Here is a 19,566-nt window from a genome sequence, read left to right as displayed (position 1 = left end):
GTAGTATGCTATTCCCCTTGAGGCTCACACTGTTGTCTCCCTTTTAACTTTTGGAAAGCAAATAAAAACCTTTCTGGTTTGTCAGACCTGTAGCGATCAAGTTTGTTCATTTTTGCTGCCCCGTCTAAAGAAGCTGAATGTTGGAAGATTCACAACAGACAAAAAGTACAGCTTATAAACTACACAAAGAATTCACTACCACAAGACATAGCAATGGCCACCAAACTGGACGGTTTTTAATGATTAGACAACATTCATGGAGGATAAGGCTATCAATGGCTATGTTCTACTTCCAGTGCTGGAGTCAGCATGCCTCTGAAAACCAGTTGCTGGAAAACATGAGTGGAAGAGTGCTTTTGTGCTCACATCAGGCTTATGGGCTTCCCAGAGGCATCCAGCTGGCCACTTTGAAAACAGAATGCTGGCCCAGCTGGGGCTTTGGTGTGATGCAGCAAGACTCTTTTGCTCTAATCTATACCTTGGATATTTATTTCAAAGCAATACTTTCTTATTTTAATGTGATTTTTGTATGGAGTTTGGTTGTTGGCAGCTGTTTGGGGGATCCGAAATCAGGTGGAAAGGCAGCAGAGGATGGAGATAAAATGTATTTAATAGTCCCTCCTCCCCGCAATGCTTTGGGGAAAAAATCTGGTCACTTCTGGAACAATGAATGAACACAGGCACACCAGGAAAGAACTTTATTCCACAAACATTGAGAAGGTGGGTTTTTTGTTACTTTCCCCAAGTTTTTGTAAGGGACAGCTTTAGGGATTCGAATGAATCAGCAAAAGATACCCAAGCCTCACTCTGCAACTGTAGGAAGCTGGAACGGCTCTGCTCAGATAATTAGGAACATTAGATGCCTCAAAACTCCTCAAAAATATGGTTGCTATGCGAGATCTACTCTGGTCCCTTGTGCCTCTGAACAGGTGCATGACAGAAGAGAAATGTCAGCAGGCAAAACTTTCCACTGCTACTGCGTCTTGGTGGCAGGGGAGCCTCAGCTGTTACACGCACCCTGCCTCACATGTAGCTGGGATCCCTGCCAGAAAGAGACAGAAGCAACCTCTATGCAAGGCAGCCTGCTTCAGCTCCCCAGGATATGACAAAACACACTCGCAAGTGTAGGGAATGAGGCCTCCCCACCCCCGTCTGTATTAAGCAAATGGGGCCCAAGCATTTCCCAGGAAATCAGCACATTCCTCATCTCTGGGGGTTATGCAGAGACTGGAATCTGAATGATTCATTTTGGTTGCAGAGGCCGTGCCTGGGCATATTCTATTCAATTAATCAGTGGATGACCACAGCCTTTTTACAAACGAGCGTTATGGAGTGGATCAATGATGCATGATGACCCTCCTAATGAGTTTCTATGACTTTGTTAGAGTGCTCGACTCCAGCTGGAGGTTCTGATTTTGGGGTAAGTGCCTTGATCCATTCACAAACTGCCACTGTGAACATAACTCACACAGGAGAGAAAGCAGCTGTGACAGCACGGCCATAACTCAAGGTACAGCACATGTTTCGTATGCCAGCCCTGACCACACCAGGGAAGGCTGGGAAAGACTCCTGCTGGGAACCCTGGAGAACCACTGTCAGTCAGGTTACACCAGGGATGGAGAACTGTTTCAGCCTTAGGGCCTTATTCCCTTCTGGGGGCCACTTGGCAGTGGTGGGCAGCACCAGGGACAGAAGTGGGCAGAGCAATGAATGCAAATTTTACCTTTATGAATATTTTAAAGCTCTCACACCACCCACTGCTGGAGAAACCTTACATTGTAGAAAGCACAACGCTTTTTATATTGTTTATGGGCTTGCATTTTTATTATTTATTACATTTATACCCCACCTTTCTTTTTATGAAACCCAAGGGGGCTTACATATGGTTCCCAGGCGGTCTCCCATCCAGGCACTGACCAGACCTGACCCTGCGTAGCTTCAGCAGGGAGCTGGCCTCATGTGCCTTTAGACTATAGCCTGCGACCAGTGGTTGTAAGCTGCTCTGAGCATGCAAAATGAAGGATAGGAAATAAATCTTTTAAATAAATAATAAAAACAAGAAGAATAAAATTAAAAAGTCAGATGATGCTTTCCTTTCAGTAGCCATTATCAGAGTGCGTAATGCCATTTTCCTGTGCCCAGGAAATAAAGCCTACATATTTGGAAAGGAAGAGCAGCATTGTGAAATTTGGAAGCCAGTATTTCAAGGCACTTAGTGGGAAATCCTGTGTGCAGAAGATAAAGGTGTGGTTGGTATGGTTTAAACACCAGAGAGAAGGCAGTATTCTCTTGCCTTATGCTCTAATGACCAATCACGCAATTTACACATGGAAATGCCTTCTGCTATTTTTCTGAGCAATCAATTTCAACACAAATATCAGCAAAGCTGTTCGTTAAATGCAAGCCAAGCAAGATCCCCATCTGTAGAATGTTTTCCAATTGAGGATAAAATCTAAGTTGCCACCCCATTAAAGTCTCCTATATGCACTCAACACACACTCATCATTTGGCATCACCAGAGGACTTCAAATCATTACACAAAGAGGCAGGGAAGCTCAGCCAACTGAATACTAGGCCAAGGTTTAGAGCAAAATGAAGGCTGTGTTTTCAGAGAGCACACATTTTAAAAGCAGCAAACTCAGATAACAATGCATTTATATTCTTGGCTCCATTCTGTCCTCCAAAGAAGTATACACAGTCTAGTTTTCAGAGGGAGTGCATGAATTCCTTCATGCAATTGCAACTAGATATCACAGTCAAACCTCTAGTAATAATTGTCGACATTGGGTGTGGGGAACCTGCAGCTCTCCAGGTCCTGTTGGACTTCACTTCCCATCAGCTCCAACCAGCACATCCAATGGTTAAGGGTGATGGGAGTTGTAGCCCGGCAACATCTGAAGGTTTCCCATTCTTGGTCTACATACTCAGAATCAGAAGTCATCTTCCAAAAGCGAGTCTTATTTCATCCGTTTTATTTTCAAGGTGATTTGGGCAGTCAGGGTAGCAAGAAAACACAGGTGGTCAACTAAACATTTTTCTTCCAACATAAAACCTCAGACTTCTTCTGCTTAAAATGTAGAATATGTTATAAATAATGGTTAAGCAAATACAGGATCCATAGGAATACAAAAAAAAAAAAAGAAACAAAACAATACATATAAAATGATGACAAGGAAGATGCCCCATCTTTTCTCCATCGCGAGGTAAATGTAAAGGAATAAAACCTAAACCGGCACGTGGAAAGACTTTAAGACTCTTATGTTGCAAAGATCATTATACTACAAGCCTATTCTGAATGGGCAAACGTAGCTCAGTATGAAGTGTAACTGTCTGAAACCCAACTGATAAAAACTGCTTGCAAGAAACAAGGGATGTTAACCAACAGGAGCACATCCTGTTAAAGACCCGTAGCTGAGCTCACGGGGAATTCCAAACCATCATGTCTGTGTTTTTTTTTAAAATTCTGCAATTCTTATATATGACTACACTATCAAACAATGGCTGCAGTCAGATATAATAGCAAATCTCAGACTCACACATTCCCTTCTCCCTTCCTCCGCGATTAAAGCTTTCATTCCAAGGCTGATGGCAAACCACAGTTTGCCGTTTTGTCAGATTCATGGCAAATTCTGGTTTGTGCAAACCAGAATTCCAAAAGATAGTTTGGTGGGTCCGGATAAAACAGAAGCTAGGGTGTGTTGCATAACCAGGAACGGTAGCTTCCAATCTCCTCCCCTCATGTGTGGAGGAAGAGAGAAAGCCATGAGGGAGTGCATGTTCCCAAGGCTACAGTTATGGGCTCATAATTGTCTGAATGCAGTCAGTAAAATGACAGGAACTGAAATCCACGGTTGTGATCTCTCTTACCACATTTGCACAATCATCAAGCATGGAAGAAGTTACAAGGTTAAGAGAAGCACTCTTGAAACAAACAGCAGCAACAACAACAAACGAGCCTGCAACACTTAGCTTTGCTGACCACTCCAACAAACCCTTGGAATGGGCAAACCATTTAAGGTGAAAACAATCAGCCTCTTAACATTTGAGCTTGATAGGAAGAAAAATTTGCAGCATTCTCAGACCGACAGAGAAACTTGGCAGCATCTGGGATATATTGCTTGTCAAGCTATTATTTCCTTCCGGTGCAGCACGTCATAGCAACAAGTACAGTGCACATAATACCGAGCGGTTAGCACTTAGAGAGACTGCTCTCAAACTGGTCACATATTTTCACGTATAGTTATAGATTTGATTCTTTTTTGAAAAATAAAACTAGCAATTACTCTGACATTTCATAAATCTTAAATCTTTAAAAATTACTTTCTAAAGGTTATAAAAGGTTAGTCAAAACGTTTTAGTATTCGTGGATCTAGTTCCTGGCTGGAGAGTTACAGCAAAGTATTATGCCGAGGAGGAAAGTCCACAGAGGAGGCTGCAAACTACGGCTGGAATCTCAAGGATTCTCATTAAAAAGATTTGACTGCATAGTGACGCATCCTTTTTGCAAGTGATGCGTCTCATTCACTGGTGTCCCACATCACTTGAAGGGACCGTTAGTTTTTTATTTACATTCAGTATTTCTCTCCCTCCCTTTTTCTTCTTCAGCACAGTAGAAATGCCAACAAATCAAGTCAGTGGGAGACTTCCTAGCAGAGGTGCAGGACAGCTTTATTAATCTCTGGATTTGTCCAATCATTCCGGATGTCGTCCAAATGATTATCAAAATCCACTAGCATTTCATAGGACCGGCTGTCCAGAAGTGAGGCAGAGATCCTCTGGGCTTCTGACCAGTCTTCACAGTAATCACTAGGAAGCGGAGAAAAAATACAGAATTAATGGCCCTCAAGAAGAATCAACCAGCATTCAAGTCCACTGGAGTGAGAGCAAAGGAAAGATCTATCATAACGGCAAGCAGAGGTTCAGCTACACTGTGAGCTTTTTAAAACACTTCAGCCAAAATGACTCACCTTGAGGGTAGGGCTGTGGAGTCGGAGTTGTGGAGTCGGAAGCAATTTTGGGTGGAGTCGGTAGAAATGTACCGACTCCAACTTCAAAATAAATTTTGATTGATAAATTTTTTAAAATATAAATTCAAAATGTCAAATAAGCTTCCCATGAAGTCAGCTGTAGTTGAGCATTTCACCATAACTCAAGATGGAAAACATTTTGTGTGACAGTGTATGACACAGGACCCAGATGAAGACAAATGCTGTGATGCCAAGATCAGCGCATATTCAGGCAGTGATAAAAATGCTCCTATGAGAGCTTCCAAATTAAAAAGACATTTATAGCGCTTTCCAGGGCTGTGGAGTCGGAAGCAATTTTGGGTGGAGTCGGAGTCAGATAGTAGAAAAATAGAGGAGTCGGAGTTGAAGGTTTGGTGTACCAACTCCACAGCCCTGCTTGAGGGACCCTGGGAACTGCAACAGAGGACCATGTGTCTGAAAAGTCTGCTACAATTCACATACTGACCTTATTTGGATTCAGTGCTACAACTATGACAGAGCATTATAGCAGTAGATCCTAGTGAGATGTCCGGAGCACAGTCTTGTCCTGTTTTGTTGGATGAGCTTCAGTTGGTTCAACTCGAGGACATGGACAAGGTGCTTGGACAGGTACGTGCAACCACTTCGGTACTGGATCCTTGCCCCTCCTGGCTAATAAAAACTAGCAGGAATGGAACAGGTAGCTGGGCCAAGGAAGTGATAAATGCCTCTTTACGAGAGGGAGTGGTCCCGGGCTGTCTGAAAGAGGCAGTGGTGAGACCACTCCTGAAAAAGCCTTCCTTGGACCCAGACAATTTTAACAGCTACAGGCCAGTGGCGAATGTTCCATTCCTGGGCAAGGTCTTGGAACGGGTGGTTGCTGGCCAGCTCCAGGCGCTGTTGGATGAAACTGATTATCTAGATCCATTTCAATCAGGTTTTAGGCCCGGTTTTGGCACCGAGACAGCCTTGGTCGCCCTGTACGATGACCTATGTCGGGAAAGAGACAGAGGGAGTGTAACTCTGTTGATTCTCCTTGATCTCTCAGCGGCTTTTGATACCATCGACCATGGTATCCTTCTGGAGAGGCTCGCGGAGTTGGGAGTTGGAGGTACTGCTTGGCAGTGGTTCCGCTCCTACTTGGCGGGTCTTCTCCAGAAGGTAGTGCTTGGGGAACATTGCTCGACACCGCGGGCTCTCCAATATGGGGTCCCGCAGGGGTCAGTTTTGTCCCCCCTGCTTTTTAATATCTACATGAAGCCGTTGGGAGAGTTCATCAGGAGTTTTGGAGTGCGTTGTCATCAGTATGCTGATGACATGCAGCTCTACTTCTCCTTTTCATCTTCTTCAGGTGAGGCTGTCGATTTGCTGAACCGCTGCCTGGCCGCGACAATGGACTGGATGAGAGTTAACAAACTGAAGCTCAATCCAGACAAGACTGAGATGCTGTTGGTGGACGGGTTCTCTGATCGGATGGTGGATATATACCCTGTCCTGGACGGGGTTACACTCCCCCTAAAGGACCGGGTTCGTAGTCTGGGAGTCTTTTTAGACTCTTCCCTCTCACTTGAGGCTCAAGTAGCCTCGGTGGTTAGGAATGCGTTTTACCAACTTCGGTTGGTAGCCCAGCTACGTCCCTATTTGAGTAAAGAGGACCTTACATCAGTGGTACATGCTCTGGTAACCTCACGTTTGGATTACTGTAATGCGCTTTACGTACGGCTACCTTTGAAGACAGTTTGGAAGCTACAACTAGTGCAAAATGCGGCAGCCAGATTGCTGACAAGGACCAAGCGGTCCGAGCATATAACACCTGTTCTGGCCAGCTTGCACTGGTTGCCAATATGTTTCCGGGCTAGATTCAAAGTGTTGGTATTAACCTATAAAGCCTTATACGGTGCGGGACCACGATACCTTGCGGAACGCCTCTTCCGATATGAACCGGCCCGTGCACTACGTTCTGCTACGAAGGCCCTCCTCCGGGTTCCAACTCACAGGGAGGCCCGGAGGGTGATGACAAGATCTAGGGCCTTCTCAGTGGTAGCCCCCGAACTATGGAACAGTCTCCCCGAGGAAGTACGCCTGGCACCGACTCTGCTCTCTTTCCGGCGCCAGGTCAAAACCTTCCTATTCTCTGAAGCATTTTAAGTTACACTGATTTACTTTTAAAAATGTTTATTGTATTGGATTGTTGATTGTATTTTAGTATTATTTTGTTATTCATTGTATTTTTATGCTATTTTATGTTCACCGCCCAGAGAGCTATTGCTAGTCGGGCGGTATATAAATTTAATAAATAAATAAAATAAATGAGCCTGGATGAGGCTTGAGCTCACTTCACTTCCCCCTCCCTTTCTTTTCTTCCAGCTCAACAACAAGGAAATTGGAAGCATTTGCTTCTGTTTTTAACTAACTGCAGTTCAGAATGATGCCCAAGCCTGGATAAACTGTGGCTAGTCTTAACTATGGTTTATTGAAAGAGGGCAACTCCAGTCCATGGTTTATGAGCCTGGCTTGTTTCAATGAACCATAGTTAAGAATAACCACACTTTAGAATTCAGAATATACTGCTGTTAATGGAAAATTGGAAGAGAACGCTTCTGATTTCCTCCTCTTGGTTGCATTTCCCCCAGCCTGATGTTTTGGACTACAACACTCATTAGTCAACATGGCTGTGCTGGCTGATGGGAATTGGTAGTTCAAGGATCTGGAGGGCACCAGACTGGGGAAGGCTACACTAAACAGTAGCTTAGTGTTATAGTCCAACGAAGCCAATGCCTTGGGGGGGAAAGGTATGACGGTTACGCCATCTCACACAACACAGACACACCCCACGCGTTATTTCTTCATGTTAGAAAAACTCTGGAGACAGCAGGAAACCTTTCAAAAGCAGATTCTGCATGGTTACTGCTGAATACTATTATTGCTGTTTCGCATCTTGGCTGTCCTCCCTCTCCCTCCCCCCTCCATACCTAACAACTTCCTTTGGTAATTTTCATGCTTTTTGTTGCTCCTCCAAGATTCCTGGCTTCATTATTTGTTATTCAGTTAGTCACAAATTTTTGTTAGTTAAATATCAGTGCAACGTTACTGAAATGTTACTAATTCAGCCTTCCTGAACTGATGCCTCCAGATGTTCTGGACTACAAGTCCCATCAGTTCCAACCAGCCAGCACTAGCTGGGGGAGGCTGAATTAATTTATTGTTGGGATTTTTGTGCGTGTTTATACTGATGGCAAGTTTTATATTTTTTTGCACTGGCTCATTTGTACTCATAGCCAGATGCTTAGTTTGGAAGCATTCCCAAATCAGGCTTAGTTTAGAAGGAAAATACTCAATATAAAAACGTAAACACTACTTAGGTGTGAAGGTCCACTCTAAAAATACTCACAAGTGCGGGTCTTTGCATCTCCATTTGTTTTCATGATGTTCGTACACATGAACTGTCGGTTCTACGCACTCCATTGTAAATTTAGTATTATCCACCTGACGCAGAACAGAAAGAGGGGACAGAAAGCTCAGTGGTAGAGCATCTGCTTTACATGCAGAAGGTTCAATCCCCAGAATCTCCAAGTAGGACTGGGAATGTTCCCGACAGAAACTCTGGAGAACCACTGCCCATCAGTGTAGGCCAGCAATGAAGACCCTCAGTCCAGGGGGACTAATGTGGCCCTCCAGGCCTCTCTGTCTGGCCCTTGGGACTCTTCTCAGGTGCACACCTTACTGAGTGATACCCCTCCCCAGTCCTGCTTTGCACCCTTCTCAGCTATTTTTTTTGCCCGGCTGGAATGGATCTGTGAACACTTCTTGCTTGTTGGGATGGAGGACACAGAGGGATGTACAGGGTGAAGAAGCTAGCCTACTGGACAAGGTAAAATTCACATTCGTTGCTTCCCCAACTTTTGCCTCCAGCCCTGCTTCCCACTGGCATGTGGCCCCTGGAAGGCTGCTTGGAAGGGAATGTGGCCCTCCAGCTGAAAAAGATTCACCATCCCTGCTGTAGATAGTACTGGACTAGATGAATCATGGCCTGACTCCATAGAAGGGAGCTTCTTAGTTCCTGTTCTGAAGGGGACTCTTAATTGCACATGCACTGGAACATACAATTAGTGCACTGGAAATGGTCCAGCTTGATTCGTCTGCTGAGGAACCCACGACAGTCAGCCACAGATACTCAGCATGTTGCAATATTTATTTATTTATTTTATTTCTTAAACTTATATACCGCCCGAGGTATATAACCCAAGGGTTTGTAGGACATGTTCTAAGGCACACACTTGGTATCAGCTAGGCCTTCTGGGATACAACTGTTGCTTCCATGTTGACCGAGAGTGCGAGCTAGAACAGACCCAACACTCCCTTTGGGGCTGTGGACTGCAGGTCTAGAGCCAGTAGCGATGGTAAAACCATCTCTGAAGAAGGATTATTTTGATTTCTTACCCACCCTTCACCAGAAGGTCCTAGGGCGGGTTACACTATTAAAATCGGTTTAGAACAAAGACAACCAAAGCAGTAGGGTGGGCCCTAAAGAAATGCATTGTCTTGGGTGTCAAAGGCCAAGATAAAAATATGCATTTTCAGGATGTGATTGAAACTACTGAATGACGATGCCAGGCACAAGTTTGCGGGAAGGGAATTCCATAACTTAAGAGGCTGCTTCAAAGGATGTCCTCTCCCAGGCTGCCAGCCCTTGAATGTCTGAAGTACTAAGAGGGGCCCCTCTGCTAATCTTGTTACACACCACTGCATTTACTGAAAGATTTAAATCTCATCTTTAAGTATGAATGTGATCAGGGAAATTATCAATATTAAAACAATCCAGTGAAATAGTAGCTAGCTGCCAGCTGCCTAACCGCTAATGGCAGAGGACTAGTGGAAGGCCTTTGACAGCAACCTCAGTGCAAAGGCAGACAGATGTACAGGAGGGATGGGGAACCTTTTTCACCCCAGGGGACATATTCTTATCTGAGCAACCTTTGGGTGTGTGTGTGTGGGGGGGGCATATCCCATTGGTAGGGAGGGTGAGAGCCCAAAGTGGGTGGAACAATGAATGTGAATTTTACCTTTTTACAGTAGTTATTAGAGATGTAACATTTCTGGAAATTTTGAAGCCATGGAAGAAAAATGTTTTTTTTTCAGAAAAAAATGGAAATTTTCAGAAAAATGGGAAAAAATGCAATATTAGCACTTTTTACAGATTGAAGGTTCACTTTCAGGAACATCAAAAGTAATTACGTACAAGTTGGTTTGGCATAAAATGATTAAATTTGGTATATTAAAAGTACATTCTATTCAAACAATTATTACAAATTGAATTTACTTTTTAAAATTTTTACTTTTTTTGGGTAACAAATGGATCTACAAGATCCTGAACTGTAAGGAACACCTGAACTGTAAGGAACCTCTTTTGTTTAATTAAAACAGAAAAAACCATCAACATTAATAACAAAGAAAATCATTTATGTCTCCGCTAGTCCTCTACAGTGTCAAGCAGACATAAAGCATCCATTCCCATAAAAAGAACTGAGGGGGAAAAAAGGGGGGGACCAAGATTCAAAGAAACATTTTATTCATCATGCTACAATAAAACATTCCATAATCCATTCTTCTTATTTTTTTCCAATTTTTGGGGAAAAAAACAAAGGCTTTGGGGAAAAAAACCAGGTCCCCCCCCCCAATTTTTCTGGTTTTTTCCAGGCCTTCACATCTCTAGTAGTTACTTACTTTACTGAAATACATCCTTCTCCATCTTCCATCCAGGCAAGGAAGAAGCAGGGAAGGAGACATTCCAGCCAGGCAAAAGCACCTGAGGAGGGTGAAAAGCAGGGCTAGTGATGGGTGTGGCCTGGAAGAGTCCTGGGGGCCAGACAGCGAGACCTGGAGGGCCATAATTGGCCCCAAGGTTTCTGACCCCCTATATAGAGGCAGGCAGTCCTTGGGGTACCCAGGTCACAATCCATACAGAGCTTTGTGCTCCATTACTTGCCTTTTTAATATAATTAAATGAAACGAAAAAACCCCGAGAAGCTTCAAGCAACGCAAGATTTTCTGGAACACAGTTTTGAAACACACTGCTTTACGGTATGGTGCGAGTTCACGCTAACAAGGCAGGGTTGCCCAAAAAGACCTTTGAAAATGTTCCAGGCAATCGATGGATTTACTAAATGAAGGGGAGGGGGAACGGTGGTGATGGTGGGGAGCTTATATACCATTATGAGTGCGGGATCACTGAAGCCTTCTGCAATCCGGGAGGCGACCTTTTCAGCGACCTGGTTTGGACTACAAAAGGAGGGCGAGTTACTTATGATTCTGCTGTACTTCACACCAATCATAATGAACACAACTGAGGCATGATCACACAAGATCTAGCAAACAAAGGTGTATCAGCTAAACTGAATATGCTTCTCGATATCTCATCCTGTGCTGAAGAGGAAACATGCCATATCGTCTAGCAGGAGAAGGAAACCTGGGACCCTTCAGAAGCTGCTGCACAGCAACTCCCTTCATCCTGGAACACTAGCCATGCCGGCTGGGGCTGATGGGGTCCAACAACAACTGAAGGGCCACAGAGTTCTCACTCCTGGTCTAAAGCTAAATCAAACTTGAAATAAACTGCTGAGGTCATCACCTGCCCCCATTGTTTGCTCATGCTGGTCCGACCTTGTGTTTAGCTTCTGGAACGTGCATAGGCCTGTGGGTTGGAATAAGCTGGACACGGGCCTCCTTGCAATAGGCATTAAATAAAGTTTAAGAAACCAATGTAATGCTTATGCAACTTCTACAGCCTCCCATAAGATCCTTCAAGGTCTGTCTATACCAGTATTCCCCAAACTTGGTGCCATCCAGATGTTTTGGACTACAATCCCATCCGGCCACCAGGTTAGAGAAGGCTGGTCCACATAATAAACTAAACAGGGTTCAATTGCATTGCGTTTCCTGAAGGAGCCCTAGGAATTATTCTTTTGCAAGGCCACAAAAAAACACAGTACTAAAGAGAGAATTTGCTGCTTGGCATTTTGTCACAAGGGCCAACAGATTAAGGGTACTATCAGGTAGCTTCCAATGAAGTTCGTGCTCCCCCCCCCACTTTATACCAATTTTTGGATGAGTTCCGGGGGCAAGATGGTTGCAGCAACACACCTGGCATCTTTCACACGTTCGTTAGCTTGATAGTATCCGGCTATTACATAGCTGTTCTCTTTGCACCACGAATCAATCTGAAAGAGGACATCACAAAAACATCTGCAAGCAATTCAAAAACCATCGTAGCTCTAGGTTAAACCACACAGACCCTTTGTGGAATAACAAGCGATCAACTGGACTGAGATAGGCACTTGGTGACCATTAACAAGCCAATTAACTCACTGTGGGCAAACCTCTCTCCCTTTGACAGCTCTTGCAAGGGCATAATGAAAACTTTCAGGCTGCCAGGATACCAGCTGAAAAATGCAATCCTGACATGAAACACTGTTATCGTTAAATAATTTTATACAGAGCTTTGAATTTTTACTGAAGTTCCATACAATCTTTGTCTTGTTAATCATACCCCTTGCCAGGCGAAACCGGATACAATTATTCCCATTTTGCAAATACAGGAACTGAACTGGATGGCCAGAGACAATCTGAAGGAGAGGATGGACCAACTCAGGACTCCAGATACCAGCTCTGCTGTCTGAATTGTTGGTCTATAATGCCATGGAAAGCCATCTAGATGGGTTGCATCCAACTTAAGTTCTATTCAGAGTATACCTGCTGAAGTTAAAAGCCCTAAGTTAGCCATGCCCATTAATTCCAGAGGGTGTACTCTGAGCAGAACTTAAGTTGGACACCACCCTTTATATTTTACTATTAGTGGGGTGGATGCAAGAGATCTGGGTTCAGGTATCATTTCTGTTGTGGGTTTACTGTGTGGACATTCTCGTGGCTTCGGTTTACCTTCTGAAAAATTGAAATAGCGATCTACCTCACAGGGTAGTGGCTATGAGGGCGGACAAAGCAGACACCATGAAGCACTTCTACACATTGCTAGTGCTAAATGGCTGCTGCAGCAATATTTTCTTTACAGATACATCAACATTCCTGTAGCCTGACCTGCTGGGCAGAAGCATGGAGAAGACTAGCCAGAGAAGGGAGTTCAGGAAGAAAAGACAACAGAGGGGTTTATGAGGAAGAGGAGAGCCCCTTTTGCCCTTCCTTTGGTCACTTCATGTAGTGTGGAAGTGGAGGGGCAGATCCAGGGGAGAGGAGGCTGGCACGAGGGCAGAAAGCAGGTACGTGTGTGGATAGACAGATGGCAGAAGCGAGAAGAGAGGGAACATCTCATCCTTTGCCTCCTCTCTCTAGTCATTTCAGCCATGTGGAGCAGAGGGCTGGTGGTGGCTGGGCTTGCCAGCACCATCCTATGAGGGGAAGAAATGAGGGGAAGAGATGAGAAGACTCGCCATTAGCCCCATTCCAAGGGACCCACGTTCAAACTGACTGGCGATCAGGTCCATGGGGCTTAACGGAAGAGCAACAAGACAGTCAACTAGTGATAAGGTGAGGATCCTACTGTTTCTTTCCCCCTGCCCACCTCTGCCACAGACACTTTAATTAGCAAAGGCATTTGCATAAAGCTCCTTTCATTTTATCCTAAGGTATTATCTTAATTGGCCACAAGGCTTTGTTAAAGCGGCCAGTGAGAATGAAAGGGACAAATTCATCTTGGGTGTTAACGAGGCACGATTTAAAGTGATACATCCGCCGTAGCTCAGATGTGGGCCCACTTTCAGAGGCTTTTGAATCTATCCCATATTTGCTACTCACAATAAATGTGTCCAATTAAGATAATCCAGTGATTTTGGCAGGTGGAAAAAAACAGCTAGCAATTGTGTTTTTTTGCTGTCAATTAACTTTACCAAAAAAGGGGGGAGGAAATTAAGTGTATTGCAGAACATTTTGGATGCTAAACCCCAGCTTCCTGCAAAACATATCAATCTCAGGGTTAGCAGAATAATTACAGCCCTGAATTACACTGTCTACAAGCAGAACAAAGCTACACAAATAACCTCTTCTAGAAGAATGATATGGATTTATGTGTTTCATTAAATTGACATTTGCTGGTGGTGTTAATGCTTAAAGAGCCAACTGCCACAGCAATCATAACCCCCATTTCAAGGGTTTATAGATGCCATTTTAATTGCCACCAAGTTGAGATCTTGTAACTAAAAACTAAACACCTGGATAAAACATTCTTGTTCACAGAAAATATTAAGAAGCTGGTCTGAAATTTTCCTTTTGCTATTCTCTAGCAAACTCAGCTCCTACTCAACTGAGGAGGAGAGGGAGAGAAAAAACCTGGTCTGCTTTGCTAGTAGCAGTGTGTTTTTAAGTGCTACGGAATCCACTAGGAAACTGCCAAGGCCAACTTTGGATGCAGGAAAAGTTCAAAACATGTAGATTAATGAATTACCGTTACATATTTTCTTTAAAAAAATAGTTTCATTAATATTAGCTAGACTTATAAACATAACCAATGTAATTTACAAAAATCAAAACGTTAACAAGAACACACTTATGTCTTAGGTACATGTTGTAATTGTACTTATTTCTGTTTCAGGATCCTGAGGATTCCACTGAGCCCAATGCTAAATAAAACAAGTCCAGTTCTTTGCACTTCAGCTTTATTCCCAAATTTGAATGCAATGGGCTTTAAAGAATTGTTTTCCTTAAGTTGCAGAAATGCAAGGAAAGCACTTTTGTATCAGTTTAGTGTATCTATCACGTCTCGCGTGTGCAGGCCTTAAAACAAGCACTGTCGTAGTGTGCAATAAAAAGTTTCCTTATGACAACTTAGTAGTGGTGTTTCGCAGTTGACCAGGCCCTGATAACTGCCATGCTGATGGCTGGGAAGGAGTTTTCAGAGTGCCTGTTGTAAACAAATTCCTAAGAGTTACTATGTGCCATTGTGGCCTTAATCCATGCACAGGCAGCTTTTGGCAAGTTTTTGTGCTTGGTGGCATAAGACAATTTTTGCTCCCCACAGATGACTACCTATTAACAGGTCTAATGACCCTTGGGCTGGAGGGATTAATTTTAGTCTTTTCCTGCAGCATACCTGTTGGGCTCATGTGCTTAACTCATCTAGTCCTCTTCGTTAGCTGGTTAACTGTGGTCTCAACTTGTGCATGCAAGGGGGAAGAACTGGTGTGTGGATCATCTTCTCTTCTAACAAGGCCTTGTGAGGTTTTTTGGTTCTCAACTCTATGATCACTCTGCATTTCTCCATAAGAATGCAACTCCTTAAGCATACTCACACCTTGAGAATGACCTAAAGGGGATGGCATGTAGCACAAGACCCCTTCTTGCACCAAACCAACATTTAATTGGGAATTTGTGCTTTCCACACTTTCTCTCAATATCTCCTTGATTCACCTGCTTTGTTTCTCTTATTCTTCAGGCTATAATCCATCTAGAGAGGGTCTCAGCACGGCACTTTGTGGGCTTGGGATGAACAAATAAGCAGTATTGCTCGATCCAAATTCAAATATACATTTCATTTACTGGTATTTCTACTATCAATCTGCAAATAGGCTGTCAAACCTGAATGCCACATAGAAAACCACAAGGCAACTCAATAAAAAAGTTACACAAATATGGATAAGCACCTTGGCTTTCTAAGGCATCTTGCACTCTCCTTGATTACATTTTTTCAAACCTGCCATGTACTCTGATTTGCATGCCATATTGATTTACTAATTGATTCAAGTCTGGCAAATTCCAACTCAGCTGAAAATACATGAATGCAGTTCTTTCATAATTAGATTGTTTGAAAACTTGCAGTATTTCATGAATTCTACAGTTATTTCAATTTCAGAGCTACAATCTGATTTTGCAAAGATTTTCACTTGGTAGAACTCATGGTTGACATGATTTTTTATGTACTATAACCAATGTGGCTCGCTGGCCTAAAAGTCAAGGTTTAAGATCTTCCCAGTTCATCTAGCACTCAACAGCAACCAATTCCATTGCTGTCTGGCGTCCTTTGGCTACTATTGGTTTAGCTACTCTGATATCAGAGGGAATGTGAACATGCTGGTCAATATCAGAAGAGACCTCAGGGGTTATCCAGTGCCAAAGTGGCCAAATGTTTATTATTTATTTGACTGATTTATAGCCTCCCAATCAACAGATTCCCAGGATAGTTTAGCAAGTTAAAGACTACAACAAAACAAATTAAAACAGGAACACGGAAACACTACAATATTAAAAAGCAGCATAAAAGCAGCCAGCAGAATTAAAATGAACAGCAAGCAGTATAAAAACAACTTACAGAGCAGTCTCCCTCAACCTGGAGCCCTCCAAATGTTTTGAACTGCAACTGCCACCAGCCCCGACCAGAATGGCCATGCTGGCTGGGGCTGATAAGAGTTGTAGCCCAAAATATATGGAAGCCACCAAGTTGGCAAAGGCTGGTACAAATGATTAAAAAGCCTAGGAAAACAAAACGATATTTGGTGCCAAAATGACATCAGGGTGTGTGCCAGGTGAACCTCCTGGGGAGAGCATTCCAAAGCTGGGATGCCATCACTGGGTAGGCACTTTCTCTTACAGGCACTCCTCAGATAATGTGCCACATCTTTTACAAACAAACAAAGCATACGAGTCCTAGCTTTGGAAGCATAACCACCTTTGTTAATAACCCTTCATATCCTCTCATACAAATTACATGCCGAAGAGATGTGGCCTTCCCAAGGTCATCTGGCCACATCTATGGTCCTCCACTGTTTGACCCCCTCTTGCATGTAATATCCAGAGGTATGTTGCCTGATTCTCCATGAGTTTGTGTATAAGACAGCCTTCCCCAACCTGGTTGCTTCCAGATGTTTTGAACTATAGCTCCCATAATTCCAGTTTATTGGCCAAGTAGAGCTGATGGGAGTTGTTATACAAAACATATGGAGAGCATCAAGCTGGGGAAGGCTCCTATAAGGGTCCATCTAGTCCTGCATCCTGTTGCTCAGAGTGGTCAGCCAAATGTTTCAGGAAAGCCCACAACTGGTTCCCCAGCAGCTGACTTTAGGAGCTAGACTGCCTCTTTACATGGAAGATATCACGTTGTCCTGTTTCCAACAGTGGCCAGCCAGTTTTCTGAGAAGCAAACTCTCATAGCTAACAGTATTCAGCAGATCTATTTGCCATGAATTAAGGCAACAGATCATCAACTTGGCTGTTTGCCCTCCTGCCCACCTCCATCCCATATTCAGAAGTATGCTAATCTCCCAACAAGGAGGTACACTGCAAATTTAGCTACACAGATCCTATCAAAAGTCATTAGCTATCTTCCCCCAAGAATTCTGAGGGAAGACTTCTCCTACACATGGAAGTTTCATTTATATTATTCCACTTATATCACACTCTTCTTACATCACAGAACCCAAAGTGACATACGTGTGGTTCTCCAGCGGCCCTAACCAGACCCAGATCTGCTTTGGTTCAGCAAGGTAGTGCCCTGCATGCCTTCAGAGACAGACTTATTCCTGATGTTATCTGCTTTGTTTCTGGGTCTGATGGGGGGAGCATATGCTTCTGGAGAGGGTAAGCTCTTTGCAGAAGCAGAGGCAGCCAGAACCGTCACTGATGTCAGCAAGAGAAGGCAACAGCATCAATCTCCTCCGGTGAGAATTCAAGCTGCCATTAGGTCAGCTGTCTGAGGAAAGAACTATCTGTCAGCAGGAAAAGAACAGTCCTCCTGGCCTGGACATTACCTGCTCTGTTCCAGAATTTGGTCTTCCAGGGAAGGGTTACTCTACAAGGAGTCCTGGGTGACAGCCAAAAGGCTGAGAGGGTGTCTGTGTCAGAAGGAGAAGGAATTGGTATTGGTTTGTATTTATTTGTGTATGTGATACTGTACATTTTTGTAACATTTGTTAAGTTGCTTTTTAACAATTTTTTGGTAACATTTCTTGTTTCTAAAGATATCTTGTTTTAATAAATTTTAAAGTCTTTTGTTTTTGAGATGCTTTAAAGTGCTTTTCATGTTTTTGTTTGCTACCCTGGGTTCCTTCTGGGAGAAAGGGAAGCATATAAATTTAATAATAAACAAATAAATAAATTGATCTGTTGTTGTTTTAGTTTTCTGCAATCAGCTTATATTTTTATATATTAAGAAGTGTAGAAAATGTCTAAATAAATAAGTAAGGCAGCCAAAACCTGCATTGACCAGCAGGTGTGCAGAGAGGGAGCCTGTTCTTTTGTTTGAGGGAGAGGAAGTAAAATGATCAAGGGGCTGGAGTGACTCCACTATGAGAAAAGGTTTTTTAGTTTAAAAAGAGGAATGGAAGGAGGATCTAGCCTTACCTGGAGATGCTGCAGAGGGCTGAACCCGGATGCCAAGTAGACGCTCTTGGACCGAGCTACGGCCCTGAGGTTTACGGCCCCCTTCCTCTCCCCGCCTGCCACCCCCGGCCCTCTCACATACCCCCCAGCCCTCTCACCAGCGTGAGTGCCACCTCCAACATGGGCGCCAAGGCGAGGCTGCCGTGGAAAAGCGGGATACAATCCACGAAGAGCGTGTGGGCGGCCGGAGGGTGAGGCGTCGGCTCCCGCTCCCGGCCTCGACTATGGTGGTGCTGCGGCTGCTGCTTCTCGGCCACCAGGAGCCCATTGACGGCGCAGTGCGGGTACTTGGCGCCGTGGAGTACCATCTTGCAGTAGGCCTGCGTGCTCAGCTTCATCCTGGCCAAGGCTCCGCCTCAGTCAGCACAGCCGCCGCTTCCTCTTCCTCATGAGGCCCGGATCGGCAGCCCCAGCTCCGGCCTCCCTCACCACCACCGCTTCCGACTCCTCGGGCCTGCCGCCAAGCACCGCCCGTAAAGCAGAGAGGAGGCGAGGAGAAGCGGCGCAAAGATATCGCAAAAGGGGCCTCTCCAAGTCCCATAGCTAATCTCTATGGTTCCACATTCTTTATGTCCCGTGGTGCACCGCGGCGAACCTGCGACCATAAAAGTTTCAGCTTATAGAGGCGCAGTTCCGTGGTCTACATTCAAGATGGCCTGGTTATTTTTGAAGCCTCCCCCAATTTTTATTATGAGGGATAAAGGAGACATAAGATTCAGAGGGGGAAACAGAGGAGAAAAAGACAACAATTTATTTTTGGTGGCACCTGTAAGGCTAACACATGTTATTATGGCATAAGCATGCATCTGGTATAGTGGACAAGAAGCCTATACTATAACTTCTAAGTTCTACCAATCTCAAGGTGCCACAAGGACCTACCGTATGTTTAAAACACATGACTTCCCCCAAAGAATGCTGGGAACTGTAGTTTGTTAAGGGTGGTGGGAACTGTAACTCTATGACAGACAGTTCCCAGAATTCTTTGGTGGGTGTCATGCCACATGCTTTAAATATATAGTTGTGTGTGCAACCAAGGCTGCAATCCTAACCCCACTTACCTGGGAGTAAGACCCACTGAATTAGGTATGACTTACTTTTGAGTAGACATGGTTAGGCTTGAGCTGTAACCCCTCTGAAAGGTGGAAAAAAGGAATACAGGACTTTAGCATAACTGCTACTAGGAAACAGTGTCTCTGTCTCCCCC

General features: G+C 44.1%; 1 protein-coding gene across 1 annotated transcript; it reads right to left on the bottom strand.

The window, feature by feature from the left end:
• Positions 1 to 2,955: 2,955 nt before the first annotated feature.
• EMC8 (ER membrane protein complex subunit 8) lies at positions 2,956 to 19,020 on the bottom strand. Its single transcript, XM_061593707.1, has 5 exons — positions 18,461 to 19,020; positions 12,126 to 12,202; positions 11,195 to 11,264; positions 8,377 to 8,471; positions 2,956 to 4,806 (listed from the first exon to the last, which is right to left on the bottom strand). Exons 1-5 carry the CDS (start codon positions 18,698 to 18,700, stop codon positions 4,647 to 4,649), a joined length of 642 nt encoding a protein of 213 aa, XP_061449691.1. The 5' UTR covers positions 18,701 to 19,020; the 3' UTR covers positions 2,956 to 4,646.
• Between the last annotated feature and the right edge of the window lie 546 nt (positions 19,021 to 19,566).

This window comes from Rhineura floridana, chromosome 13 (assembly GCF_030035675.1).
Source record: "Rhineura floridana isolate rRhiFlo1 chromosome 13, rRhiFlo1.hap2, whole genome shotgun sequence".
In the NCBI taxonomy this organism is placed as follows: Eukaryota; Metazoa; Chordata; class Lepidosauria; order Squamata; family Rhineuridae; genus Rhineura; species Rhineura floridana.
Note: the sequence above shows the minus strand (reverse complement) of the source record. Positions and strands in the feature narration are given on the sequence as shown.

What these genes read in the sequence shown, in the direction of transcription:
- EMC8 (XM_061593707.1), bottom strand. Translation starts at nt 18,700, where the DNA reads ATGAAGCTGAGCACGCAGGCCTACTGCAAGATGGTACTCCACGGCGCC. An exon ending in TGGAGGTGGCACTCACGCTG is followed by an intron (nt 12,203 to 18,460) that starts GTGAGAGGGCTG and finishes GTCCTCTTTCAG; the next exon opens with ATTGATTCGTGGTGCAAAGA. An exon ending in GTGATCCCGCACTCATAATG is followed by an intron (nt 8,472 to 11,194) that starts GTATATAAGCTC and finishes GTTCTGCGTCAG; the next exon opens with GTGGATAATACTAAATTTAC.